This window comes from Drosophila gunungcola, assembly GCF_025200985.1.
Source record: "Drosophila gunungcola strain Sukarami chromosome 2R unlocalized genomic scaffold, Dgunungcola_SK_2 000011F, whole genome shotgun sequence".
In the NCBI taxonomy this organism is placed as follows: Eukaryota; Metazoa; Arthropoda; class Insecta; order Diptera; family Drosophilidae; genus Drosophila; species Drosophila gunungcola.
The window spans coordinates 1351241-1377056 of record NW_026453169.1 but is presented as its reverse complement, the minus strand read 5'-3'; the positions used below and the strand labels follow the sequence as shown (position 1 = coordinate 1377056).

Genomic DNA, 25816 nt, shown 5'->3' with positions numbered 1-25816 from the left:
ATTTGAACAGCATTGGTTTTCTAAAACAAAAAGGACAGTTGAAGAAATAAAATTAACTTTTAAAATGTTATCTAAATTATGTTAACGATGATTATGCTTTTATTACAGATCAAGATCCTTACCATATTGTCGCCCAGTGCAGTGCACACACAGACTCAAAGAGATCTATCTGTGCAAGATCCATAATGCAATGCACTTTGTTTTATGCTCGTAGATTAATTTTAATTGTTTGTTTGTTTGTTTGTTTGTACAGTGCAAATGTTGCATGTATCTACATTTAATGCGGTCGCTGTCGCACTCATAAATCGTATCTGCATCTGTTGCGCCAAGTATCCGAGTATCCAAGTATCTGTATCTCAGCCGATGTAGGCGTCATCGTCAGACACAGGCAAAAAGGCAAAAAGGCAGAAAAACAGAAAGAGTAATGGAGAAACTCCGGGAACATGGGGATACTATGATACTATTACCAGTGCGCCTTGGAAATCAAGGAAATCACGACTTCCCAGGCCGATTCAGACTTTATTGGCGGCCTGAGAAAATGCCGCAATTGCATCAAGCGAATTGTCTCCGGGGGATGCAAATAAATTTCCGCGAATCTTGGACTGCAACTCGAGAAAGGGTGAGAGAAAGACATGTGCTGTTTCAGCAATTAATGGAATTTAGCCCAAGCATGTGGCATAATGAAATTGTATTTCGCTACTTCATTTTAACTTAATTGGGGCTTGTTCAAAAGGTTCATCATATATATATTTTTTTGTTTCAGCTTTTTATGCACAATCCACACTTTCAACGGTCCGCATCCGTTAATTCATATTTATGGCCAGGAAATGCTTTCTTCTATAAATACAACCCCTTCGAAAAGCATGTTTTTAAATAAAATTATTTCGCGCCACATAATCTACGCTCTCTTAACGCCCTCTCTTCAAACCAGCCACACTCTCTTTGGCTATCTCTTTCGGAGGTGGTAGAGACAACCAGACAAGCTGACATGCCAGACAACCAAAAACCGCTGCCCATTTCTCGTTTTTCTGTTGATCCGAACGGACGGTTAACGGAATTTTGAAAATTTAAAGTACAAAAAGAAAAATCAGAAATATATCAGAGCCAAAAACCATTTGTCTTGTGTGTGCGCGAGTTGAAGAATCAAAAGAAAAAATAAATAAAGGAAAGTGCTGACTGTGCTAGCCGGAAACTGGAACGCTTAAACGTCAACATAATTACGCGGCAATAATTAAAAAAAAAAAAAAAAACCAAAAAGATCACCACAAATCAATTGGCCCGAGTGACACAGATCTCCGATCGAACAAAAACCGAAATTGCAACCTATTGGATACAATCTATTTGAGCACCGATCGGCGGCGAGTGCACTCCGCGTACCCTCTATAAGAAATACCAAAATGATGTCCAGACGAGCTCTGCTAATTGCCGGACTCCTACTGATCGTGGGCAGCTCCGCGGGTAAGTGCCTCTGGGGTTAACCTGATGCAATTGGGGGTGCCGCCGTCTCATAATCTAATCGAAAGACGGAAGGGCGACCCCAAAATCCAGGCCTCGTCTTTCCACTAATCGCAATGCATCCATCAGATTTGGACTGGGATTTGAAGTGCAGGAATTTACTATAAATCGATGTGATTGTTGGGCGTGAGCGGGTTGAGATGATAGTGCCGTTGCCGGAATGTTTCAGTCACATTCTGACCTACATTTGTCCCAGCGATCATCATGCACCGAACGAAATTTTGAAGATAGCCGTACGATTTGGCCGCCAAAGTATTTACATTTCGATGCACATAATTTCAAAATTGTGCAAATATTTTGATTTAAATGCCTCCCAATTATTGTTTAAAAAAACCCATTTACAAAATTTGAAAATTCAAACAATTTCGTTGCAAGGAATTCTGCGTATTTGTCGTTTCGATATTAGTAAACAGATTTTACAATCCAGCAAAGAATTCAATTTCAAATACCTCTTAATTATTAAGTTGCAAAGAATCTAAGTGACAAAATTAAAAAAATACCTTAATTTTTTTGAATAATGATAATTCTTAGCATGAATTCTGCAAACGTTTCGTTTCGATTGTACAATTTAGCAAAAGATTTCTTGACAAGTCAATAAGTTTTATTGCAATCATTTTTTTTTTAAATGTCTTGTTTTTTTCGTTCATCAGTAAGATATAAAAAAAGAGGATTCCCATTAAACCATTCAGACTTATCGCAATGATTCATCGCTGATCTTTCATCTGCTGACATTTTGCAAATGTGCGAGAGTTTCGCATTATTCAAATGATTTTCTTTATAGATAGTGAAGCGCTAATGTTTTTATTACTTGCGTAATTTTAGCACATTTTACAGTGAGTTGAACAGTAAGCTTAATAATTTATTGTCCAGAGGCAGTCACATTAATTCAGTTATTTATCACGATCGATGAATGGCGGCCGCCTGAATGCAATCGAGTTTTCCCCGCTCATTCACTGGATCGGTAGGAAGTGTCTGAAGAGGGGAGCGGTGCTATTTGCTATTGCCATTTGCCATTTGCTGTTTGCCATTTGTGATTCCGAATCGGTTACGGCTGTTAATTATTCCAGACTTTAGCCATTGTCCGGGGCCCAGGAAATGAGCAAAAACAATCCGATGATCAATAGGATGGCCCAAGCAGCAGGAGGGTTAGGTTGAGGATCGGTATCGGATTCGGATTCGGATTCGTATTCGTATTCGGATCCGGGGTCCTGTATTAATTAGCCCCTCGACTCACCGCAATTCTAGGTAGGAGCGATTTCCCTAAAGAAGCGTGGCGAAGAAGCGTGAGAACATTATTGGTCGTGGTGTGATCAGAGATCACCCCGTTTGGATCACCTGGAACCCTTTTTCCTGTTGTTTGCTTACCCCAATCCATAGACAATGCGATTATGATCAGATTGATTGGATTGCGAAATCGTATGTTCATAGGTAGGTATGCGCCAAGCCAAAGCCATTTCCTCTCCGGCGATCGCCGACTGATCTGCTGACATGTTTCGCCAGGAATTTATGTTTGCTCAGTCCATATTTACCATATTTACTTAATATTCCATAGTTGTCCGACGGGGCTTGACATGGGTTAACAACAAGTCGAACCGATGATCGTTGAAATCACTGAGAGAAAAAAGGCAATCAATGGGATAACAGAGTAACATTGCAAAAAGTAAGCAATTTATTGTGTAAATTTAGAATTCTATTTTAAGTCTCAGAAGTCTTAAATTGACAAATTAAAGTATAGTCAGTTTTTCACTTTATAGAAAGTTTGTCATATATTTGTTGGATTTTTGGGTTATTCCAGCTTTTCAATTTAAAATATAATTACACAAAAAATGTAAACAACTCCTGGAAAGTGTCATGTTTTCTGAATTTGTAATAATTGCCTTAGAAATGTGCCTACTCAGCGTATTTTCAAAATACATTTTGCTAAAGAATTCGAGCAGGTTCCTAAACTCGGGTAAAGTTATTTCTTGTGCAGAACTCTGAGTTCTTTTACTTTTTTTTCGTCGCTTTGTGGATTGAATTTCATGGCATTTTGTGTAGCCTGCTTGGTGCGAATTGAAATGCCCGGGCGGGGAAAAACATAAAAAAAAGGCATCAAATGACCGCGAATGCGTCGAGAAGCGCGAAGCATAAAAAAAGATTTTGTTTTGCTCGAAATGCGAGGGAGTCGTGGGGGCTGGGAAAGTGGGAGTGGTCGTGGCTGTGGCCCGGTGTGAGGGCCCTGCCCTTGTCTGTGCAGAAATTCCTGCTCAACGGAGGCCCGGGGCTATTTATTTTGGATCCGCTGACTCACCCGATGCTGTCTGTTCGCCATGGCCTGGTATTCATGTATTCATTCTCGATGCTCGATGCTCAATGCTCAATGCCCGATTCTCGTTTTCATTCTCGATTCACGACTCTGCGCCTTTGCTTGCATTCACATCGATATCCACATCCACTTCCATAGCCACATCCATAGCCACATCCATAGCCACATTTACTGCACAAGATGGGGGCTTTGTGGACGGGGGTGTACGGCATGCATGAGCAAAAGCGAGTTAAACCAACTGGTAACCAATTCTCGACAATTAAAGAATCAATTTACTTAACGTTGCTGGCGAATTGCCTGACGCCGAATGAGTTGTCGTCCGCGGAGTGCGGGTTTCTCGCGGGAATGGAGGTGGAGTGGGGTCGGGCTTATGCAGCACCACTCAAGTGGGGCACGATTATATAGACTTGTACATAACTGCATAACCCCCGACAAATGCACACACAAAGCGCTGATGATCGGCACGATAATGGAGAGCCCAACTGCTGAAGTCAAAGTCAAAAGCGAAAAACCGAAAAGCCACAGATGCTGCGGCTTGGTAGAAATATTTTTCCAGAATTTACGAGCCATACTGAAGAAGTGGATGGCAATAATACAGGGAATATAAGTATGTACTTGGAGGGAAATCGAACAAGCAATGTAAGCTATTTTGGATAGAAGCTTTGGAATTTATAGATTCCGAATAAATCTCTTGAATTTTTGACTTAAATGCTCCCAAACAAAGTAGTCGACAGTTAATCTCTTGGTTTGATATTTATAAAAGTTAAGGATGTTAAAATTTGCAAAAATAAATGAGAGCCGTGTTTAAAGTTTTATAAAATCAAATGGTTATTAAATGTTATATCATATTTTTTAGTTAATTAGTTTCTTTAACATGTATTTACTGTCTTTAACGTACTGGAATCCTAAAAGACTCTTTAATTTTTGTACAAAAATGTTTTTGACAATCTAAAACATGTTCATGCCTTACAAATTATAAATGTTAAGCTTGTCTTCACTTTATTAAACATATTCTTTTGTGTGTTTTGTTCTTCACCGCCAAAAAGTAGTTAAAAGCACCTAACGACATTCTTCAGCTATGGTGTGACGAATTTTTAAAAATCGACTCTGCGCGTGCTAAAATTTTAATTGAAGCTTTGAATGCGGCTCCAAGCCCAAATGGCGGTCTCCAGCCAAATGGCAATAAATAACCCAAATCGAAATGAACCCAAATAGTTACTGAGGGGAGGAGGGGAATACGGGAATATAGGGAAGAACGAGAAAGGAGTGCCGCATATTAATTAGAAGCCACTCGGATGGCACTGGAAAACACGAGCCCTGCCCCAGAGCGATTTAGTATGCGCTAGGCGTAGCCGAAGTCGCGCCTCGACTATATTCTATATAGCCATCTAACCTCTGTTGGCAGTGCGCCCGCACAATTTCGAAAAAATCGAACCCAAATCCAAGGCACTTGCCACAGACACGTGCACCCACTAGGAAACATTGCTTTTCTCAGTACTTCGAGGGGGGGATAAGAAACTTGGGTTCGACGATCGGGGGCGCTGTGTAAAATCGTTTAAGTGAAATCAATGTTCTCTATTTGGAAATGCATATAAAGAAAGTGCCTCCAGAGCATCTAGATGTTTGGATCATAGAAAATCGAAATTTATTGCGGCCACTTGATGCCATTGCTATGGCTGCTCATCTGGGGGATCAAACAAATGGAAATTGAAATAAATCGATTTGGATAATGGAGGCCGAAATGATTGAAGCATGCGTACATATATTTGCATATTTTAAGCATTTGAAAAAAAAAAAAACATTTAAGTACTCGATTAGTTTGGCATCTGCCAAATGGATTTTAGACTAGACCAGCCACAATCCCTTTTCTCTGGCCCGGCACACGCTTGCGAATAATTTGCTATTTTCGGCATCTGTCAATGCTGCACTTCTGCACATCTGCCCCTGCATCTGTGTCCCATACTCCCATACTCCCATACTCCCACCCCTCGGGAATAATGCGGCTCCTGGCCAATTTGGAATTTCGAAGTGCCCGGTGCGTAGGTAGTCGCTTTATGAGGCTCTCTCCTTTAGGTTCGTGGCCGTAACCTGATCGCTTTCACAGAACCCGAATGCCATTATCATTATCCGCCTCGCATCATGTCTCTATCTGCCACTCTGCCACACACACACAATGCCCAGGAACAGGGCTAAACCATTTTCGGCTCACATAACGCAGCTCCGTCCCTTGGCCAGGTCTTTCCCTATTGCTTTCTGGGTCTGGTCAGTCACGTACTGCACTTCGAAAAATGTTTGTACGTTTTTAAAGAGTTACAAATCAAATATTTTTAAATTTCATTCCTTGGGAAAGTGAAATAATTGATTTTCTTTTTAAATTACATTTTTTTGGCAGTCTAATTAATTTTATCGGACCTGTATTTTTAGACTGCGCAAAAACAAAAATGGTCATAGAAATTAAAAAATTGCTGCATGGATTTTAAACTATTGGGTGTGAAAAACGTCTCAATAAGATGATTATTAAATCGTTTCCAAGAAAGTATCAAAATAAAACTTATGTGGTTGAAAAATAATTCTTTAGACTACAGTTTTATACTCTTCGGTTTAAAAATGAATGAAATACGTATAGGGGATATATTAGTTATATATAAAAATTTATAATCGCTTTAAAAAAACATTAGCCTATAAATAAAATGCAATCTTTTGAGTTACTTACAAAATTGTTTTAGGATCTTCTACTGCCGTCACAGATTTCAAAATATAAATGATTTATTAAAGGATTAAACCCCTTTACGTTTCGTATTACAATTCGCTATATTACTAAGCTATTGTACATTCAAACTCGCCAGAATTAGTTGCAAGAAATTAAAATAAAATAATAGTAAGAGATTCCAAGTAAGAAACCGATATCAAATTGTGCTGAGTGCACAATGAATTGAGGGGAGGGACTTGGACAGACCCGGCTGGACAAACCTGAGAACACCGGGAAAGGAGATCAAAGATCAGAGAGCTCGCTCCCTCCACGACTGGCTCTTAATTTCCTCGGGGCCTTATCACAGGTAGTAAAACCAACAGCAAAAGTGCTGCACTTGAATGATTCCCGGCCAGAGGGGGAGAGTTTTTAAGGAGGGGGAGTGACTGGCACTAATGCTGACTTAACTTTGGCCCGCGGCTCTGGGTTATTAGCTGAAATGCATTTTCCCTGCCTTTTATATTTGGAATCATGGTTATGATAAATTGTTGTCGGTCTAATTCTGAGTAGCAATTAAAACGGGCGGGAAGCGAGGGATAACCAAAGTTAGGGAAACTTTTATCTCTGGAGATAGGAAAACATGAAAGTGAACATAATCCCGGGTTAAGATCATTTCGGGAAGATGTGAACTCAAATTAAAGGTTAGAAGGCGACATGGAAACATAAATGCTCCCTTTAAAAATTTAAGTTTGCTTTGTTTCTTGGAAACTTTTCTTTTTTTTTTTAACCTTAAAAACGCAAATTTTTGATACATTAAAAGGAACAAATAACTGCCAAAATATTTCAAGGCTTTTATTTTTGTTTTCATAAGAAATGTTTAAAGACAGATTAATACTATCTATTGGTTCCATTGGGACTATTTCCCATGGGTTTTTAAGAATTTCTTCAGCATAAAAAATGTTACTCTAAGAATACACAATCTGAGTTTTTCCATATGCTTATTCAGCCTTATTCTTTGTATTTCCTTTCCAAAAAAAAAAAAAAAAAAAAAAACATTAACCCAACTTTTTTATTGGTTTATGTTTATCGGAAGCCAAATAACAATTCGATCCAGATCAACTTCGAAAAAAATCTGCAAATAAACTTTCATTGCAATTGTTCGTTATTCGACGCTTATCTTCCCGGTTGAATGGCTGTTTTTTTTTTGGGGCGGAAAGCGTCCAACATAAATTCAGATGGCTTCAGTGTCTTTTTCGTTCAATGTAAATACGAGAATAAATTTCTTTTATGGCTTAAGTTTACGACACAGAGCGAATGCGTGAGTGAATGTGCATTTTTTGTGGAACACAGGAGTGGGGCAGCAGGAGCAGGTTACAAGGAATGCATGAAACAGAGGGAAAAAGATCGCCTCGAATTCATTGCATTCGGTTTTTGGCAGGCATTCGAAGTTTAGTTGAAGGCCCATTGAGAATTCTTGTTTGTTTTCCAAATTTTTAGCACGCATCGCTGGGCAAACGATGAAAAACTGGCCATAACACCAATAGACACAAGCGACCAAAGCGAATGGACAAAATGTAAATTTAAACTTTTCACAATCAGCAGACCAAAGTGTTCCTTTTTTTCGAGGGTGTGTCAATTACTATTTACACAAAAACAAAAAAGGAAAAGGCACCAGGGTAAAACATTTGTACAATATGATGATTTAAGAAAATAACTCTATTTTATCTTAACGACATCATATTTAAATTATTTTTCATGTCATTCTCCGTAATCAATTAATTAATACCGTAAAAGATATGTGTAAAGTTACAAAAATGTCCATTTGAATTTATTTATTATTATTAAATTTTATATATGTTTCAAAATTAATAATAATGTGTGGATTTTACATTAATTTGGTTACTTATTAAAATTATTACGGTGACTTGTTGATGTTTTGGGTGCATGGTTTATTATTTAAATTTAAAAACATATTGAAAGGAGGTTTTTTTCAATCCACTTTTGGAATGCCTAGGAATTTTTCTCAGTGCATTTTTATTTGTTGGTGTGTGCGTGTTGCAGTTGGCACTATGGAAAATGGACAATGTTGTGAAATGCTTTCGATTCGGTGTGTCCATCGGCGACACCACCGAAAAACAAAAAGTGGCTCGATATGCTGCCGTTCTCCTAGCCGTTGTCGTTGTTGTCGTTGTTGTAGTTGTTTTTGGCTTTCCGTCAGCACGTCACATGTGGGTGCGTCGATCGCCCAAAAAGGGGGGAGGGGGCGGAAAAGAGAGGGCAATGCGATTGCGAGGGGGAGTGTTGGGTTAGGCACTGTTGTTTTCTCTTTCCACTCGCTCATTTTAATTTTCGTTTTTCATGTGACCCCATTTTACCAAAAATGTTTTCCACCAAATGTGTTTGTACACATGCACATGCAGTGGCGCACTCAGGATTTCACCAGGGGGGATGGAGATCTCAGGGGTTCATATTTATAGCACTTGGTCTGATTAAATTTATGAAATGTTTTATGTTTAATTATATTTAATATAATTTTTAAATTAAATATATTTTTTTATCACAATTTGAACTATATATGAAACGTAAGCTTTAACTAAAGATAATTTATAAAGTGTTTAATTAATGGGAAAATAATACATTACTTATCTGTGTGTATCTTAAAGCCCCCCTCGCATGCCACTGTGCGTATGTTGGTAATTATGTAGGGGAACGAAAAACGAAAGGAAAACCGTGAATGCGAATTGCCAGCCTTTAATTTAACCCATCATCGGTGCAGCTGTCCCCTCAGCACCCCCGCTTTTCAAAACCCCCTGATGAATTTGAGCTGCGAAAATGATAAATACAAACACAAACACAGGCCGTTATGATGGGCTAATGCACACTGCTAAAACAACAAGAACAGCAGCAGCAGAATGCGTTGGTTTCGATTTCCATTTAATTTCCCTTAATTAACCCACCGACTAAATGTGGTGGCTGATGTGACCTCCCGCGGGCATCCGTTATAAACAATCCAATGGTCTATTATTACAACCGATCTTCTATAGCCACCATATAAAACAGTCGATTTAAAGGCCATTATATGGCAGCCAACTTAAAAAGAATTTCAAAATATGTGTTTCATTAATTTTGATAGTCCAATTTGACAAACGCCAAGTATAATAATACTATATGACTAGATAACTTCAAAATACATATTCTGTAATCAAGTTATTTGAAATTTATTAAAAAATGTTCCTATTAAATATTTCTGACTTCGTTAATTGCAAAAGTCTAAGACTTTCTTCTGAGGTTGGCCTCAGAAAATATAGCTTTTATTGAACTAGAGTTAAACGAGTTCAAGTTAAAGCTATTTATTATCAGAAACCGTAAATTTTGTTTTTATGCAATTTCCCTAAAATATATTAGATTATTTATCTAAAATCTACTTATTTCCAAGTGCCATAATAACCTGAATTTTTCTCCATTTCAGTGCTCTCCTACCCGCAATCCACAGCCGAAGAAGACCAAATGCAGAACGACGAAGAGTTTGATTACGAAGGAGTTGATCAGAGTGCGCCCAGTCCGCAGACGAAGTCCATCAATCCAATCAACAGCGAAACGGTCAACAGAACCCTGACGGTGATGGGAATCCGAGGCGAGGATGTGGTGCTCAAGTGCGATGTGGGCAGCAATCGTGAGTATATTCGCTATTCTATCCGAAGAAGTCCCATAAAATGTTTTATATGTTTTCAGTACAAGCCACAGATGTCGTGGTCCTGTGGTTTTTCGGTAAGAATGTCATCTCCAATGGCAAGAGCCTGGTGCAGCCCAACTTTGAACTGAACGCCAACTACGACCTGACCATTCTGAAGGCGAGTTCCCAGGTGGCCGGCACCTATGTCTGCAAGGTTCTGCCCTCCGGTTCCGTGGTCAACACGAAAGTAATCATTGCCGATCATTCCCTGGATGCCATCGCACCGGAGAGTTCGACCTCAGCGGCGGGATCTTCGAGCAGTTTTCTGGGATACACGCTCCTCGGATCGGTCTTATTGCTCCTGGGGATGGGTAAACATTAGCTTAGTTTAGTATTACGCTGGCAGATCGATGCCATCTCTTCTACACTCTCCACTCTTCTCACAGGAAATGAGCATTTGAAGTCTTTGTTGATTGTAAATTTTTGTATTTGTAAAGACACAAAATCAACTTTATTTATTAAATAAAAAAGGAACCAAAGTATACTAAGCCACCAGCTATTGTTTGATTGCTCGATCTCTCGAGGAAAACTCACAAGTTCAATTTGTTTAGTTTAGTTTTATTCATTCACTTATCATGGACTCAACAAAAATTACAATATTCATTTAAGACACTGGCTTTAAAGAACTCTTCTCTTATATATGATTCTGTATAGGTGCATATATGCTAAAGGTCGGCATTTGAAATCAGGTCCTCGTCAAAACTTAGTTTATTTATGGAACTTTCTGTTTTGTGTCGTTTTGATTTGATTTAGCGAGCAATCAGCGTCGCTTGATTGCGTCGATTGGCACGTTTATTGATCAGCTCTAACATGTTGATTCTTAAATAAAATATATATAAAATATACATACGTACAGTGTACACGGTCAGCATGTTATGGCGATATTCCTCAGGTATTGTAGCAGAATCAAGGACGTTAATTGAAGCCAAACCCGATTATCAACAGTACACAATATATGTATATATATATATAGCTCTCTTCGATTTGTTCAGTATCCCTTAAGCATAGGTACACACGCTTACTCACTTCTCACTTCTCACTTTTGATTTGTATATTTTGAATCCTTCTGTTCCATTGAGTTGATGTGGCGTTGATCCGTAAAAATAAGTTTCATATGTATGGTGTGGTAGGTACACATATGTATGTCTAAGCTTTGGTCTAGTTTATAAAATATATAGCGTGCCATTTGATTAATCCCACCCGGTGCCCCTCTGATTCGGTTACAAATATGTTCGTAAGTACGCTTGGATATACAAAAACATTGTACACAATGCAAATCCTAAAAGTCACTAGATCCTTACCCATTTTTGCTACACTACGCCATCGCTCGGTGAAGAATTGATGCACTATGGGGCGTATGTGTATCGACCCGGTGTGACATTCTTCCCTGGGCGACGGACTGCTTTCGTATTCGTTCTCGGTTCGGGTTCCTCCTCAAAAGTGCCAACTTTTACATGCATACAGACACAACAAATAAATATTAAAGCTAAGGTTAATCAAAATGTTACTGTTTTTTTTTTGCGGTTTTAAACCGATCGTCGTACTTTCTCTGCCCTAATCAACGCTTGCTTCAGTGTCGCTTCTTTCAGTGTTACTAAACTAAATTAACTTTAATCCTCGGCCTTCTTCCAATGAACCATTGGAGTAAAGTCCCTTGCTTGGCACAAATGTTTCAGTGGTGATCGCTCCAGCGTGTACTATAGCATTAACATTAACATTGACCCAAGCTAGCGGTCGCGCATTAGCATTTGTATAGTTAGAATACTTTAGGTTCGCTATCGCCCGATGCTGATCGCCTTCGATAGCTGAGTAATCCGGAAATACGTATGTATGTATGTACACTTTTCGGTCTGAATAAATATATAAATGGCACCCCTTAGAGGCGGATTCGCAGCAGGAGGAGCGCTGCCAGCAGGGTACCCATCCAATTCAGATGCCGGATTGCTGACGCAGCTCCTCGGCCCACTGGAGCGATGCCAGCCTGCATTATTTGATCCGGCGGAAGATCCATATCGCTGGGCTGTTCCGGTTCTGTTGGTTGGAAGTCACGGGCATGAGATTTAGGAACTATGACTTCAACTTAGAGTGTTAGTTTTACCGGATGAAGGATCCTTTGTGTACCCATCATGCACTTCAAAGATGTGTTCCGTCGAGAAGGGGGACCATCCATGGGTGTTCTTCGTCCTCACGCGAACATTCCACACTCCGCCATTGAGCTCCATCTGATGCGTGATCTTCCAGATGTGATCCGTGTTATTGTGGCGACGCGTATGCAGCATTGCCACTGTGCTCCATCTCTCGGACTGAAATTTACATAATTAGATTAGCTTTGAGGGTAAAGAAATTATGTAAGTGAGTTTTCTGCTACTTCAGAACGTTAGGTTGGATACTAATTACATTTCAAGTTGATATTAAAAATAAACTATTTAAGATTACTTAAGCGAAATACTTTTCTGAAATTTTTTAACGAAGTTGTCAAAACTTAATTGAATCGTATGTTAGTGCTAACGAGTTTAAGAAACATAGTTTTGTATACGGAAACTATGTTTTTCTTAAACTGGTAGGCAGTGTAACAAATAGTGGTCTTACAATTATATTTTGTTATTTGACGGCAAATTGTTTTTTTTTTGTAATATTTCTACCTGCGATTTGAGTCTCTTTAAAAGACAACTCTTTGAGTATTTCTAAACCAAAATAACAGGCGAATAGAACTAAGTTGGCTTCTTTTAAAACCAATTTGGTTTTTTTTTATTAAATAAGCTTTTATTGAAAAAATGGTAAGTAATATTTTTATCAAACTATATGTGTATATGTGTGTCTAAAAGTCGTACGGGCGGAACGTGATTTGAGGACATTTCTATTTTATATTTTATATTGCGAAAAAAAGCTATGTGTCTAAAATCACGTTTGATCCACCCCATTTCCAAAACAACCAAGAACGACAATAAAACCTATAAAACCTATAAAAACCCCAATCGAATCAAACAAGTCCTTAGAAAACAAACAAACAAATATCTAAAATTTTAAGTTATGCTAATAACCGCTTTACATACAGCACCCAATAACTCTACCATGTCTAAGATCGATGTGACAGATCCTCGCGACTTAACAAATAACACACAGAAAACGTTGTTTAGACACATAGTTTGCTTGACAATAATGCTTTGAGTTCTTTTTACAGATTACGTTTCGTCATGTGATTAATAACTCTTTTTTTTTTTGATCCATAAAAGCCTACACACTCCAGCATATATAAAACGATTACGTTTTCAGTAATCAGAGCAGACTCACCCCAGATAGTTGATATTCCAACATGGCCTCGGAGAGGGCCTGTCGACTCCTGACCAGCCAGTGCTGGGTGACCTTGTTGCCGTCAATGGTCTCGTCCTCGAACTGCGGGATCTCCGGATCGTAGCTGACACGCACCTTCACTTCGTTGGACCCGATGGAGTTCCTCACTTCACACTTATAATCGCCCAGATCGCTGTCGGTCACTTCCCTGACGATGAGGGTGGTGCGGTTGTGGTCGTGGTGCACCGAATCCTTGATGGAGTACTTCTCGGAAATCTGCAGGGTCTTGCCATTCTTGGTGAAGTAGCTCCGGCCGATGGGCTTGGCCCGGTAGTTGCAGTACAGCTCGGCCGTGGCGTTCGCTTCCGTGTTCACATGGTGCCGATGGGTGGAGACGATGGGACTGTACCGGACGTCGATGTGAACCGTGCCATGTGGTGGATGGCGACTGCCGTCGTCGGCCAGGCACTGGTAATCTCCGGCGTTCTTCTCGTCCACGTCGTCCAGAAGGATCACCCCGTTGTCATGTTCGACCGTGGATGGCTGGCCGCTAAGGTCCTGTAAGAAATTCGGGAGGGGGCCAAATGGGCGGATGCCGGGGATAGGAACTGAGTGGTAAGCGGGCAAAATGGGGGATCTGCGATTAAACATACATTAAAGGACCACTTGATAGTGATGTTGCCGGGCAGATAGGTTCGACACTCGAGCTTGTGGGAGTCGCCCTGCTTGAACGTCTGCGATAGGTCCGTAGCTTCGCGACCGTCGCAGAGGATCGACAGCCGGGCGCCAACCCGCAGTGCCGTATGTTGTTGAACCTTCTGCGGCAGGATCTCGCAATAGTAATCATCCGAGTCCTCTGGCGTCACGTTTCTCAGGAGTAGAGAATTGTTCTTCATGCCCTCCACGCGCTTGCTGATGGGGTTCTGGCCATTGGCGATGATTATGTCCTTCTTGAACCACATCACCGCATTGCTGACTGTATGGATTTCAAACAATTTAGTGCGGTTTCTTTGGACAATGGACAAGGAATCACTTACGCTGGAAGTTCCGTGCATCGCAGTTGAGAACCACATCGTCACCGGGCTTGGCATCGATCCTCAGGTCGGTCGTCTCAAAATATGGCAGTGCGTATATGGGATCAAGGTCTTGTGTTGCTTCAATAACCACATCATCATCATCGACATCGTCACCAGTTTCATAATCATACTCATCGGCTTGATAATCACTATCACCCGGTTCTATGGGCGATCCGTTACAGCAGACTGCAAAAACGGTTTACAAAAAAAATAATTATTTATTTTATTTAAAGTTCGTTTGATTACTACTCAATACACCACTAAAAACTGTATTGCTATATTTAATTGGTAACTGTTCAGCTATTAAAACGATTGAAATGTTGTTTTATGCCCATTTTTTTTTAGTAATAACACAATAACAATTATGTAATTATTACGTAATTTTATTCGGCATGGGTAAGGTGCATCAGTGAGTCACCAGAATGGTGCCTGAGTGGTTCCAGACTTAATTGGAACTGATAAAAATCACACAACATCCTCAGCGACTTCTGCTTCCAATCAAGGGGTCGCACAAAGAACTCGTTTATGAGAGTAAAGTTCTGAAACGGAAATGAGTTTCGAACAGGAACTAGGGGGAGATACCGCAGTGCATATTTGAAGATACTCACATTTGATCAACTATTACTGTTTGCTTTTAGTCACGGCAGGCTATGCCAAGTTATAATTGTATTTCTAGAACCCATCCGTGAAGCCCCTAAGAGTATGCCTCGCAGAATTTCCCTTGTTTTTGGACATCTCCATAGAACATTTCGAACACCTCAGTAAATAATCTCGAACCAAGACAAACTTGATATGATAAGATATATCTTAAGCTCTAGGTAAACAACCGCAGGCCATAAAAGCAGGTACAGTCAAAGAGTTAAGTCTTAGAAATCTTCATTACTCTCTCTATTCGAATTATGACTCCTTATCACCGAAAGGTATGACTTTATGCAAATCCTATGAGTAATTCTTACAACCGCAGTTTTGTTTTTATGTATAAGCCATAACAATTTGCATGCCATATGTGGCCTATAAGTCACTTGCCATCTAACGGCTAATTGCCGAATGACTCATGAGCAACTTCATCATGGCCGTCGCATAAGGTTATGATGGATATTGTCGGGATTACGCAAGCCGCAAGCCGCAAGTCGCAAGTCGCTTAAACTCGTTATCAATGGCCGATAAAAGCTTTTTAAGGCAGACACTCGATCCAAAGACGGAGCCAGTTATCTTATCCAATGGCCTCTCCTTATATCCGCACCGCCACGCAGTCAGTCAGCCCCTTTTATGGTCTGGGCCACTTGGCCGAGACTTGCAATTAAATAAAAGCTGGCCAAGAGCAGCTGGAGATGGGACCTTCGGCGATCTGGTTTTGGTAAATGTGGAAGCTTTCCATGGCCGACAACTGCAATCTTCGGCGGCCCGTGTCAAGGTTATGGTCCATGGAAACAGAGGCGTCCAGAGAGCGAGGCGACTCCACGCAATTGTTGTCTGCAAGTAGGTCAGCACCAAAAGCCAGCCAAAAACAAGCTGGCCCAAATGCGTCATCCAGCCCCCTGGGTTGGAGCGTTTTGTCCTTGGATCGATGTCGGGGGTTGCAAATAAAAAACAGTGCTCCCCGACAACATCAACAACCACTCGGCTTGAGTTTATCCGTATGGATGATGTGCTCAGACCCTCAGACCGTCAGACCCTCACCCACTCCCCCCCCCACCAATCCCACTCCCCTTGGCATTCCCAGTGCAATATTTCTAAGTGGAACAATGGCGTCAGGATGTCGCGGCGCCAGCTTCGCTTCCAGACTCACTCGTCCTGCCACTCCCTTGTCCTTAAACTCGAGTTCAATGTTATACACAATGGCCATTTGTGGCCTGCATTGGCATTGTCGTGTCGTCGGGAATTTGTCGCAATCCACTCAATTCCTTTTGGCCAACTTTGATGACTTTGCATTCCTTGGCAGATGAAGTCATGCACAAATATCAAGGAAAAAGCGCATGTTGCCGTGGGTCGGTTTGTTTGCCTTTGAACATATTTATTATTTTGAAATGTTGCTTAATTTGCCTTTAATTTACCAGCAATTCATAATAAAAATTAAAAAGGAATAACTGTAAAATCAAAACATAAGACAACTTACAAGTAGAAAAATTAATTATTGATATCTGATACCTAACAACTAATAGCCTGATTCCATTGGCGCATTAGTGCCCTTTTTAAATGTGCCTGATTCTATTGGCGCATTAGCATTTAGCTAATCATTTTTATACAAACTTATTTTATATCCACGCACGAACAAAATATCGTTAGAAATTAGTATTTTCGCATTTATCTTAAATGCGGCATTTAGTCCTTTGGGATTCCCTGTGTAAATAAATGCGCATTAGGCTAATTGTGTTTAATGCGACTCCAATAGAATCCGGCTATAAAACTGGATTTTTAAACTGTGTATTAATTAATTTAAAAAACAAACTAAAACCTGCTTAGTACCTTAATATATTTTAGTGGTTTTCAGTCTGCTTCACTTAAGTTATTAACAGCTTTACATAGAATTTTATTTGCTTTTTCCATGGGTTTGCAATTATATTTGCTCATTACTTTGTCCCAGATTCCGAGTAAATATTTGCTTATTTTTTGTATGAGAGTCTCACTTAGGCGCCAGTTGTATATGCCATACTCCATTCGTATCAGGAAGGTTGCACAGGTCTGTAGTCTCGGCCGACCATTGATAACTCCCATTCAAGATTCAGTTCAAGATTTCCGATGGCAAGCAGACTGATTGCCATTTCATGATCACACTGATTCTTTGGTTCTCATGTCCTCCATATGGTCAGTAGTCGCATGAGAGATCGCATACAGACGCGGATGAGTTATGGGGTCAGTCAGTAAACAAATCCATAGTGGCCCAAATCGCAATCCTCGCCAAGTCTGCTGACTCTATGAAATGTGTATAAATAAACGACGGACGGCAACTTCTCGCCCCTTGCCAATCCAAAATGCACAATATTTTCGAAATATCCGTCAGATTTTGCCGAGTCGACAGAAAAGGGGAAACATTCTTGAATCGGCATGTCATGTCTAAGTCGATGGAGAGGTCAGATTGTGACGGAGGTCTTAAAAGTGCCCAGAAATGGGTGAGTTCCAAATGTCAGTTCCAGTGGGCAGGGGAATCTTGACAGGCAAATTTCTTTATAACGAATTTTTTTTTTTTTCCATTTTGAGCAAATTCATTAAATATACTTTATTATTTCAACAAATTTTTAATTAAATGTAATGGCCTATAAAAAAATTGATAAAAATATTGATTCCATTAATAAATCTTTCCTATTGGTTTATGGAAATCAAATATATAAATAAAGAGAATAATGTTTTCAATAAAATGTATTATTTTCAATGGTTATAATTAATTATATTAAATTTTTTTTTGTATATACAAAATTTTGTAAAACAATTAAACATTTATGTGTAAGCAGTATTTACAAAGCATATTTTGGGCAGACCAAATGTGTTCTAGTTTCACTGTAAACCAAATTTCGTTTGAAAAATTTGCATAGAGACACAAAATAAACGGAATACGAATAAAACAGCCGCCGAAAAACACATAATAAATGGAAAATTAAATTGAAGCCAATTGAAATGGCAAATCGACTTCCCGCCATTACGAATCCATGGGTGGGGCCATGCCATCTCTCCACACCCTCTGGAGCATTTTGATTGATCCAATCATTGATTTATTATGCGATCTTTATTTTTGGAAATCGAACATTACGTTCGCTTGACTTGCGAATACGTAATTTGATCATTTGGCTGTTTTCGGAAAATGCCAAATAAAAACTCCTAAAGTTCAGGCAAGCAATTATGCATGTATGCACGAGTATGTCAGAGCAAACACTCAAACGCCAATTCCAGGAACACTTTTTATTAGACCCTAAAAAGACCTTGACTCGTTGTTTTCCGAATAAATAAACCGAATTTCCATTAGGGACAAGTCTTTATCAACTTTAGCTCTGCAACTGAAAAGTGAACAAGAATTTGAGGCAGAAAAACCAATATTTTTCATGTTCGCTGAGAGTATTATGAAATATTGTACAAATTGACTAGGGGGCAAGTTGCTTTTGTAGGCCAAACATATTTGGATATTTTTAAGCAGCTAGACTATGGATACTAGAGAAGGCAAAGCTTCGAATTCCCCACATGTGTCTGCGTTTTAGTTTTTTAATTTTTCCCTTGGCTATTTGCTGCCTTATCTAATGGCTAAAATTGGATAAAATTAATTGTTAATTAAAAGACCACATATATATATATATATATATACATATTGGAATAAACAATATGGCCTGTACCCTGGAACATCTGATAGCTTAAAACTCTGGAGGCTTTTCACGTACACATAGAAGAAGTTTACGAGCAAATATTCGACATCAAAATGCCATTCTTTGCACAGCGTTCGTGATGGCAAATATTTATTCAACTCGTTGGGCGTTATTTTGTATTTTTTTTTCGTATTTTTCGTATTCCAGAACACATGGCACCCGGGAAAAGTTTTGGGGAGTGGGAAGGTTTCCAAGCCAACTCCACATACGTTCAGAGGTACCTGAATCGGAATGTTAACCGTTATCAGCAATTTGCGCCACAATTCCAAAAGCGAATGAAACTTAACTTTCCGAGCGGAGATAAGAGTATGCCGCTCTCCCAACGATAAGATATGGTTGTTTTTTCCACTGCCACCTACATTTTGCCCTATTATGAGTTCAATTTACGCAAAAGATAACCCCTACCTATAACCGAGCGTATCTGGAGCTTTCTCGGCGGTGTGAGCACGAGTATTCCTATGTGGACGTGGGAGTTCATATCTGGGCTACCGTAGCTCATTCCTATTTTTGACCGATATTCGGTAATTCATAATAAATGAAAATTACGTAAAACTCATTGAGCCGTAAAGAAGTCGTCACTTTGACATCATATACACATTTTTATACCCTTGCAGAGGGTATTATAATTTCAGTCAGAAGTTTGCAACGCAGTGAAGGAGACGTTTCCGACCCTATAAAGTATATATATTCTTGATCAGCATCACTAGGAGAGTCGATCTAGCCATGTCCGTCTGTCCGTCTGTCCGTCTGTCCGTCCGTTTATATGCAAACTAGTCTCTCAGTTTTAAAGCTATCTGCATGAAACTTTCCCAAAAGTTGTCTTTCTATTGCAGGTAGTATATAAGTCGGAACGAGCCGGATCGGACGACTATAGCATATAGCTCCCATAGGAACAATCGGAAAAATAAATGAAAAAAAATTATAACTTTGCTGTTTTTTAATTTTTTGTTTAGTTTTTCGACATATAGTAATGGTAAAATATTTCCGATTTACGGTTTAAATTTCATCAAAATCGGACGACTATAGCATATAGCTCCCATAGGAACAATCGGAAAAAATAAATGAAAAAAAATTATAACTTTGCTGTTTTTTAATTTTTTGTTTAGTTCTTCGAGATATAGTAATGGTTTAATATTTCAGAATTACGGTTTCAATTTCATCAAAATCGGACGACTATAGCATATAGCTCCCATAGGAACAATCGGAAAAATAAATGAAAAAAATTATAACTTTTCTGTTTTTTAATTTTTTGTTTAGTTCTTCGACATATAGCAATGTTTAATTATTTCAGAATTATGGTATAAATTTTATCAAAATCGGACGTCTATAGCATATAGCTCCCATAGAAATAATAAAAATATATAAAATAACTATCTAATAATTGAGCTGCAAATAATCATAGTTTCAATGTTTTTTTTTAGCACATACTCAAGTAAATCATAATTTAAATGTTTTCAAAAGTATTTAATTAATGCAATAGCTGCAAGGGTATATGAACTTCGGCTTGCCGAAGTTTGCTTTCCTTCTTGTTATATATATTTTGTTTAAGTTTTAGCGTGTGACAGGATTATTTGAATGCAGATAAGTTTTAGAATTCATTGCTGCAGAATTATTAGCTTATTATTTATAAGCACATAATTTAAATAAAAATCTTAATGAAGGCTATAAAATTACAAAATATTTGAAGCTCACTTAATTTCAAGTGTTTTTGTAACTAGCGGCACAAAAAAAAATTGGTTTATATGTAAATTGGGTATTTTTTTCTAAGTTATCTTAAATGTTTAATTGGATTGTTTGCTTCTGCCATAATCACATCCCCAAGTGAGTTTTAGCCTACTTTAAAGACCAAAGTTTTATGAAGAATCTAAAGACTGTGGAATTGCTTCTTCTGCTGCACTTTCCAATCTTTCTATCTCCTTATCTTTACAAGCAGTCATAAAAATATTACACATTCATTACAACTCTCTCCAACTTTCAACTCCGAGATTTTCCCGGAATTGCCCCTTTCGAAGCTCTCGTCAAAAACCACTTCGGTGGCAATCAGATCGTGTTGTTTCGAATTGGTTCTTTGATTTTATAGTCCATTAGGTGGAGTCCTTGACTTACCGTAGAGTTGTCCAATTAACAGGCAAATGAGCAACAGCCAAGTCGAGTTTTTCGCCTTGTTCATGATGGTTGTTGCTTTTTGGCTGGTTTGATTTTGTGCGTTTGTTTATCGGCTTTAATTTGGTTCGGAGCTGTCGGAGGTAGGTCGTTAACTGCAATTAATATGGTTGGTTGGTAATTTATTAATTTGCTAGATCCATTTTATTTCTCCCAATTGGGAGCCGCAAAAGCCGCCGAAAAACGTTTACAATTTATGTTTCGGTTTTATGATTTCTTAATTATTTTGTGGGTTTTGAATGCAAGTCGCGCCGCGGACCGGAAACTTCTAATTGGCTTCGACAAAATGCAGGGAAAAGCGCGCACTACAAACGAATTTTTTTGCAAAAACATATGGCAGCGGGGGCTTGGGTAAGGAAAAATATTCAACCGACCTGTAAACATTGCTCACTCGCTTGGCCGAGTTATGCAAGACGTGAGTCGTATCTTGTCGCAATTTGCTCTCCGTCGATAACTTTGTATTTTGAAGATATTATGATCTCTATGCGAAAATCGTTTTTGCTACGGCTGCTGTTGCTGGCCAATTTGCAGCTCAAGTTGAGGCCCTCTTAATCGGTACAGTACCTATTCTTCGGTGGAAACTTTTATATTTTAAATTTATTTAGAGAATAAGCTTTAAGGATATACCTTTAAAACTTTTAAATCTAGAATTACATATAAAAGAATGCTTTGTATTACTCATTGGCAGCTTTGCAACGTTATCGCACTTTAAAGAAATCCAAAAAAAACTTTAATTTCCGAGCAATAATTTTAATGTCAGTGCCGTCATTTAAACTAGACTTCTTTAATGTTGCAATAAACATTAAACTCGTCAATTCCAAGATATTTAATAGACTAGTTGAATTAAAGGACGTTCGACTGTATAATTCTCTTTTGGGGCTGACTCAATGCCAGCCGGCCAGTAAACTGGGTCGAAGTGGGGGATTTGGGGGGTTCTGTTGGGTCAGGGTGTGCCAAGTCGAATAGCATGCAAATGTTAATGCATATAAATAAATTAATGTGCAAATGCGAAAAATTGTACAGCACGAAAAGTCGATATAGAAAAGAGTACGCAAACACACCGATCGACAAAATTCGGGTTGCTGGTATAAAAGCCGTTTGCACATGGCGTTCATAGCTCTTCCATACAAATACACAACGATTTGCATATTCACATGCACATATTTGTTTATATGCTCGACTCATAAAACAAACAATTTTGTAATGTCTGATGATCATAATCCATCGCTGATGCATTTGCGAAAAAATTTGAAAATTTCGCAACATTTGGTATACAAACAGTAGTCGACTAAGTGATTCTCTTTTTAGCACTGTACTTGTTTGGTTTGCTAGAAGCATTTTCACACATTTTTGGATTCCATTAAAAAAAAATCCCAGATGAGCAAAATATCTATTAAGTGAATGTCTATTTTTTCTGAAAGTGCGAATTTCTTGGCTTGTTAAAGTTATTTAACATAATGTATATAATGTAAACATTAAAGAAACTTTGAAAATATGGTGGCTACCATTTTTGAAAGATTTTGACTTAAAACCAAAATAATTTTTACAAAAAAATTTTTTAAAATTTAAGATATTCCTATATATGACTGCTTGAAACTAAAATATTATAAATTGGTCTTTGGAGTATTGATTTTTTAAGCTATAATTATTGAAAATGAAAATACTTTGATTTTGTTTAATTTTCTTGAGCTAGTTAACTGTTGTTGAACTGAAATAAAATATAATAAAATAATTTCCTGGTTTCTAACTCTTTAAAGAAAGACAATTTATAAATTTAAAATAAGTATATCAATCCAGGAAAAAGGCATCGTCTATTGTCGGCCAATTTAAGGCAGGTTCCTGGCAAATGCTTTTGTTTGTATTTGTTTTTTAAATTCCTTTCATTTTCCCTGCCTCACTTAGCATCCCTGAACAAAAGCCACCTAACGAGCCACAATTTCCTCACTCACTTGTGTAACCGCGTTTTTCCCAGCCACTTTATTGCGGGGTGTCATCTGAAAAGACAACACCTGAGATATACGACCAGCTATGTGTACTAGCACTCGTTGACACCTACGTCTACCAGCCACGTTAAACTATCACTAAACTGAATTTTCCGACCCTCTGTTTATCAATTATAAAATCAAAGGAAAGGGGAAGGTGCAAACTGGGTTCTTTTTTTCCATACTCTTGCAGTGAGTGTTATTAATACACCATTGACTTAGACAGGGGCAATGTGATCTACCCCTTCATCTTAAAAGCCATCGACATGAAAAATTTTTATTCGTTTTAATTGTATTTTCGCAGATTAATTACCCAGAACGGAATATTAAATATAATGATTGGCTTAGGAACAAAAAAAAAACAATAATAACTTAGTAACTTAATGACACATAATTGTATAGAAAATGTAATTATAATTGATAAAAACTAAGAAGTATAAACAATGAATGATTATTAACTGACTAATAAATCTGTACCACAACTCGCAGGGTATATGCGTAAACAATAAAGTTGTTAATCTTTGTAACTTCTATATAAGAATAATAAACTTGTCTTTCAGCTCCAGGGGATTATAAATCTCGGCTTGTTAAAGTTAACTTTTTGTTTTTTGTAAGATTATATCTTTTCTATTCTGTCTAGAGAACCCTTGAATTCTATGGCTTTAAGGGTATACAGTTTTCGGTTTGGAAGGGATAGAATTTTTGTTTCGTTTTTTTGTTAGCTCGTATCTTCTGCCTGTTGGGTTCTCTTCAAATCAATGCCTTGATTGTTGTTGTTTTTGTCTTTGGCGCTTTGTTTATTTACATTGCGCTCCAAGTTTACACACACAGGCACACACAATCAGTGCACTTGTGTAAGAGAGTGGGTGGCAGGGGTGGGATGCAGCTGTCTTCTATCTGTATAATGCTTTTTTGGGGATACCAAATGGAATTGAAAACTTTTCTGTTATTTTCTTCCCAGTTTTTTGCCTACTGTAAATAAAAACAAGTATAGAAAATTTATTTTCCATTCAGCGTTTTTGTTTGCATTTCCCTTTTTTCCGTTCGGAGCAGCTGTCCCCCGATTGTTCCGCTTTTCCGCTCGGCTTTGAACAGCCCTGCCCGCTTTCCTCTTGCATTTTCGCTTTCATTTGACCATTTTTCTTTGCCATTTATTGTGTTGTTTGGTGTATTTTTGTTGCCGGCACAACGACTGCCAATTTACATAGTTCCACATATATTTATAGAATGTGCAAGCGAAGAAGCTGCCAAACGAAGGAGGAGGCAGAGAGAAGAATTGCAGCTGAAACTGAATTTGAATATCTGCCAAATGGGCTCCCAAGGAGTAGGATAAATGTGAAGATATAGAACACATCTGCTGGGCTGGCCATTATTATGAATCATCGCCTGTCGTCTTGGCCCGAAGCCGAAATCACCAAGTCTTTAAGTTCGGCATCTCAGGGCCAGCGCGTTACAGAATGGATGCGAATGGAGCGTTCAAGATTGTTATTTTGTTTCGTATTTATTTTGCCCAGAGAGCCTAGAGGAAGAAAACTGGTTTCTTAGCTGCTTTGGTCCCCAGATACCGACGCGAGATGAGTTTCGGCTGAAGCGTTACCAAAGTGGTTTCCTCTTCTTTCTTTTGTTTTTCCCGATTTCGTACGAATTACGTTTAACACTTTCGCCCGCACGCCATTTTAGGTGACTTTTACACGTTTAAGCCAGGTCGTATGCAAACGTTTACAGCTGTCGGAAAGTGCCTAAAGCCTAGGGTTTAACGGGGGAGTGGGTTCAGTTGGAGATAAGGTGGAGACCTTTTCGTTTTTGCGCGGGAGCTTCGTGGAGAACCGAATGCGATGCTGTTCAAACGACGACTGAAAGTAAAATGTGCTGCGGAGTCGAAAAGCACTGTGAAACGATTGGAATTCGGAACACCGGCCCCAACTTACTCTCTCACATATTACATTACATTCATAGTCTTACGCTCCCATTGCACTGGGGCCTGCCTGCAGATAAACGTCCATTTCTCCCTGCAGAAATATACACGGTTACAGAAAGAGAGAGAGAGAGAGAGATAGAGTGCACGACTTTGGGCCAAAAAGATGCGATGCTTTGCTTCCCGCAATGTCACTGCCAATTGAAGTTCAAAGAGGAAGCCCTATAGCGAAGTAATGCCCTGAAAACAGTTGCAGTGGCCTATGGGTTTAGCCAGCAGGAAACTTGTGTCTTAAATTCGGAGACAATTATCACTCATACGCACTGAAGGTCAATCAAGTTTAGTTAAATTGGTTGCATAATTGGAATCGGTTCATATTATCGGTTCATATTAAGCTTTAATAATTGCACAGCATGCCTTTCGCGCATCTATGCACTAATGCATTTTCAGTTTCATTTGAAAAAGTTGGTTGGAATAATAATTCTTATCTTTTCTAATTGGATAACATGTTGACAACATTTTACAACAAAAAATGTTCAAATTATTTAAGCAACTAAGAATAATATTGAAAATTCTTAGTTGCTTTATAATAAATTAATATATATATACATATAATAAATAAATTATCTAGTATTTGAAAAGCAACAATTTTTTTTTTACTGATTTGTTTTTTTTTTTTATTATTTGTCATTTTTGAACCGAAAGTCTTATTTAGTCGTCTTCAAAAAAATTTATTTGACTACGTATGATGTTTTTACCGTAAGTTTTTTTTTGTTTTGTTTGTTAATATTTCTTGTG

General features: G+C 38.6%; 2 protein-coding genes and 1 long non-coding RNA gene across 8 annotated transcripts; 1 reads left to right on the top strand and 2 right to left on the bottom strand.

Moving 5' to 3' along the window:
* The first annotated feature begins 1005 nt into the window (after positions 1 to 1005).
* LOC128255428 (uncharacterized) lies at positions 1006 to 10730 on the top strand. The gene is made up of 3 exons (XM_052985027.1): positions 1006 to 1458; positions 9979 to 10182; positions 10242 to 10730. The coding sequence occupies exons 1-3, from the start codon at positions 1398 to 1400 to the stop codon at positions 10562 to 10564; spliced, it is 588 nt and encodes a 195-aa protein (XP_052840987.1). The 5' UTR covers positions 1006 to 1397; the 3' UTR covers positions 10565 to 10730.
* On the bottom strand, positions 2074 to 4701 carry LOC128255435 (uncharacterized). Of its 2 annotated transcripts, none has more exons than XR_008267660.1 (3): positions 3335 to 4701; positions 2881 to 3126; positions 2074 to 2775 (listed from the first exon to the last, which is right to left on the bottom strand). It is a non-coding gene; the product is annotated as an uncharacterized LOC128255435 (long non-coding RNA). The 2 variants fall into 2 exon arrangements; XR_008267661.1 differs by having other exon boundaries at positions 3806 to 4700.
* Positions 10731 to 10779: 49 nt separating the features above from the next.
* Positions 10780 to 24983, bottom strand: LOC128255416 (matrix-remodeling-associated protein 5). 5 transcript variants are annotated; one of them, XM_052985010.1, is made up of 7 exons: positions 24897 to 24983; positions 21065 to 21216; positions 14571 to 14795; positions 14187 to 14509; positions 13534 to 14091; positions 12341 to 12545; positions 10780 to 12273 (listed from the first exon to the last, which is right to left on the bottom strand). In XM_052985010.1, exons 2-7 carry the CDS (start codon positions 21126 to 21128, stop codon positions 12119 to 12121), a joined length of 1530 nt encoding a protein of 509 aa, XP_052840970.1. In that variant the 5' UTR covers positions 21129 to 21216; positions 24897 to 24983; the 3' UTR covers positions 10780 to 12118. The 5 variants fall into 5 exon arrangements, with proteins under 5 accessions (XP_052840970.1, XP_052840971.1, XP_052840972.1 ...); XM_052985011.1 differs by having other exon boundaries at positions 21065 to 21195; positions 24897 to 24951; XM_052985012.1 differs by lacking the exon at positions 24897 to 24983 and adding an exon at positions 21496 to 21727 and having other exon boundaries at positions 14187 to 14505; positions 14567 to 14795.
* Between the last annotated feature and the right edge of the window lie 833 nt (positions 24984 to 25816).